A 2967-nucleotide genomic window follows, 5' to 3' on the forward strand; every position below is an offset into this window, starting at 1 on the left:
GAGCCCCTCATAATGGGCACAGCAGGTGTGCAGACCCAGGACAGAGTCCCAGGGAGATGCCAGTGATTATGTTCTGTAAAAGTCACCTGTGGCAACCAACAAAATCTCACAAGTAGGTGGAGCCAGAGAGACCCAGAAAAATGAGTCATAAAAGAAAGTTGAAAGGTTATTAAATATAATTGCAGCCAATATCTTACAGACAAGACGATGATCTATTGGTAAACGTGATAAATGTTATACTGGCAGCTTAAAAACACCTTATTACCTACAAAAGGACGCATAACTATTCACAAATTAGACAAGTATTAACATAAAATGAAAGAAAATATGGATATTGAAGAGGCTCTGTTTTCGTGTACCGTCATCCCAAAACTATTAGTTGCAACCACGGATTAGAAATAAGGGGACTTTCGGGGTACCTAGATCCACTTTCAACACCATTGTCAATTTGATTGATGACTGGCCATTAGACATGTGTGATTCGTTTCATTCGGAATCAAAATTCGGACAAATTTACCGAAATTCGGACACATCCGGATTTCGGAATCCCAATGCATCCGAATCCAAATTTCGTTTGAAAACTAAATTGAATCGGACATGTGACTGCTCTGGCCAATCAGATGTGTTTTTCGGTATAATGCATCTGAATGGGTCTGAACAAGAATTTTCGTTAGGTCAACATGGGAGCCATATACAGTATATACGTATAATACTAAAGCTGAGGCTCCAAGACCCAAATGGTATTTGGGAGCTCCCGTTGCAACTCGGAAATTCGAATCCTGAATGCTATTTGGGTCTGGGAGCCTCAGCTTCAGTATTAATATCTGTATATGTTTTTTTGTGGCATTCGCAACGAATATTCGTAAAATCATCCGAAACTAACGAAAATTTTCCGAAGCTGGAACCCGAACCAAATTGAATTTCGGATCCGAGCCCCGAAATAACAAAATATTCGAACCAAACTAAACCGAACTAAATTTGTTTTAACCGAACTAAATTTGTAATAAGGTTTTATATGGATTACCCAATGGTTTTTTGTACTCATTTTGATCCATGTATTGATCATTTTAGATACAATGATGAACTATTCTTCCTCTCTAGTGGTCCCCTTGCTGGCCCCTTCCCCTACAGGCAATTTCACAGGACAAATAACTCTGTGAATTCTTTATAAAGACACCCTTTAGAGCAGCGGTCGCCAACCAATTTAAACAAAATTAATATTAGTGGTCCGCAGGATTTAAAATTCTGAATTTAGTGGTCCACGATGTCCGAAAGGTTGACGAGCGCTGCTCACCTGGGCTATTTTCACCACGTGTCTCATTTATGCTCCGGATACTGGAAATGAAGACCCAATAGAGGTAAGTAAAGTACACAGATGTGGTTAGCAGACAACATGGTGATTGTGAGCCAGGAGGTGCTTGTTTTGTAATCAGTGCATAGTTTGACTTCCTTGTGCAGTTGATATTTTAACAATTTTCTTTGTAATAATGTTTTAATTGACAAAGTGAATCCAGACACCCGGAAATTCCCCTCACTTTCCTTTCTGTGGTTGCAACTAATTAAACAAGTAACATGTTTTCCGTTGAGTTGGCCAGTATCTGGATCAATGTTACAACATAATACTAAAATCACTCAGCCATCCAGAATTATTCTTTGCAGTGTTCAGACACAGATCATCATTAGGAGTTCCAACTCTGCAACTTCTGGGCTCTAGAATCCTATGGTCCTCCTTCACATCGGACAGATCCATCTTGAGCCGTTGGCTATTTACAGCCCGTTCCAGATGGAATCCAGTGCAAAATGCTTTGTAGTCTATACAAGGGCAGGATTCATATATACAAAGCTGTCGCCTTGTAGACAGGCTATGCTAATGCTGCATGGAACCTTAATGGCAAGCACCAGAAGATGCTATAAAATATCCAGTTCTACAATGTTTTCTTTTTTTCCATTTGAATTCCTTGGATACATCTGACCTCTGATTGGCTTCTTCCAGTATAAGGAGCTATTCCATATAGAAGTCCAATAGCCTGCAGGGACAATCAGTGCGATATTCTGCATTTAGATGTTCTCTCTGAGCCTTTTAGGTGCAAACCTGTGAAACAGGAGATACAGGAGGGCAGGTTAGAGATGGATTTACTGACTAGCTTATCAATGGGGTCAATTCACAAAGCTCAGCGTTATGAGATTAGAAGTTAATAATGCGCTCTGCAGCCCCGAGGCCGGGTCTCGGTGGCCTTGTGGGAAATCCGGGCCTGAACGCAACAACCACAAAGAATCTTTTTCTTTACATAGATGTTTATTGGGTGTGCCAAAATAAGACGGGTCAAGTCTTCATGGGAACGGGTCAAGTACACAAATACAGTGGTACCTCGGTCCACGAACGCTTCTGTGGAACAGGAAGTTCAGCAAAATTTTGCTTCCGTTTGTGAACTCCGCAACGGGTGACGAACACAAACTCAGCCATCTTCCCTGCTCTGACACATGGCCGTGGCTTCCTCTAGTCGAGATCACAGTCTGATCGGTTCGCAACCAATTCGGTTCGCGCCCAGAATCGTGGAACGAATCAAGTTCGTGAACCGAGGTACCACTGTAATATGTCCGACCACATGAAGGTGTGATAAGGATAAGTTGAGAGTGTGCTACTTGACCTCAAGAACTGATATCCAGTTTTCAGATACAAGGAAGAGAAGAGAGAGGGGGGACCATGGAGCCCCCTTACTCACGACAGAAGAAGGAAACTAATGAGAAGCAAGGCAGAAGTGAGAAGTGAAGGAGAAAGGAAAGGGGAGTAGGAAATAAAGGGGAAGGGTGATGGGGACTGCCTGTAACCTTCGGGAGACCAATCACAAATCTCACAAAGGGAAAAAATAATGGGTCAGATATGTATATATATATATATAAAACTATAATGCAGACACTGGGATCTATACTGGTGCCTGCTGGGGGGGGGGCTTGAGATCTATACTG

The 2967-nt window shown here is 42.0% G+C and overlaps 1 protein-coding gene across 1 annotated transcript in view; it reads right to left on the reverse strand.

The window, feature by feature from the left end:
• Positions 1-1933: 1933 nt before the first annotated feature.
• The window catches only part of LOC108795996 (T-cell surface glycoprotein CD4-like), a 9778-nt gene continuing 8744 nt past the window's right edge, over positions 1934-2967 (reverse strand). The window contains exon 10 of the mRNA XM_018567359.1: positions 1934-2092. Coding sequence (XP_018422861.1) covers positions 2059-2092 — 34 coding nt within the window. The 3' untranslated portion in view covers positions 1934-2058. The remainder of the gene's footprint in view (positions 2093-2967) is intronic.

This window comes from Nanorana parkeri, unplaced genomic scaffold (genome assembly GCF_000935625.1).
Source record: "Nanorana parkeri isolate BGI_ZX_2015 unplaced genomic scaffold, ASM93562v1 scaffold1037, whole genome shotgun sequence".
Classification (NCBI taxonomy): Eukaryota; Metazoa; Chordata; class Amphibia; order Anura; family Dicroglossidae; genus Nanorana; species Nanorana parkeri.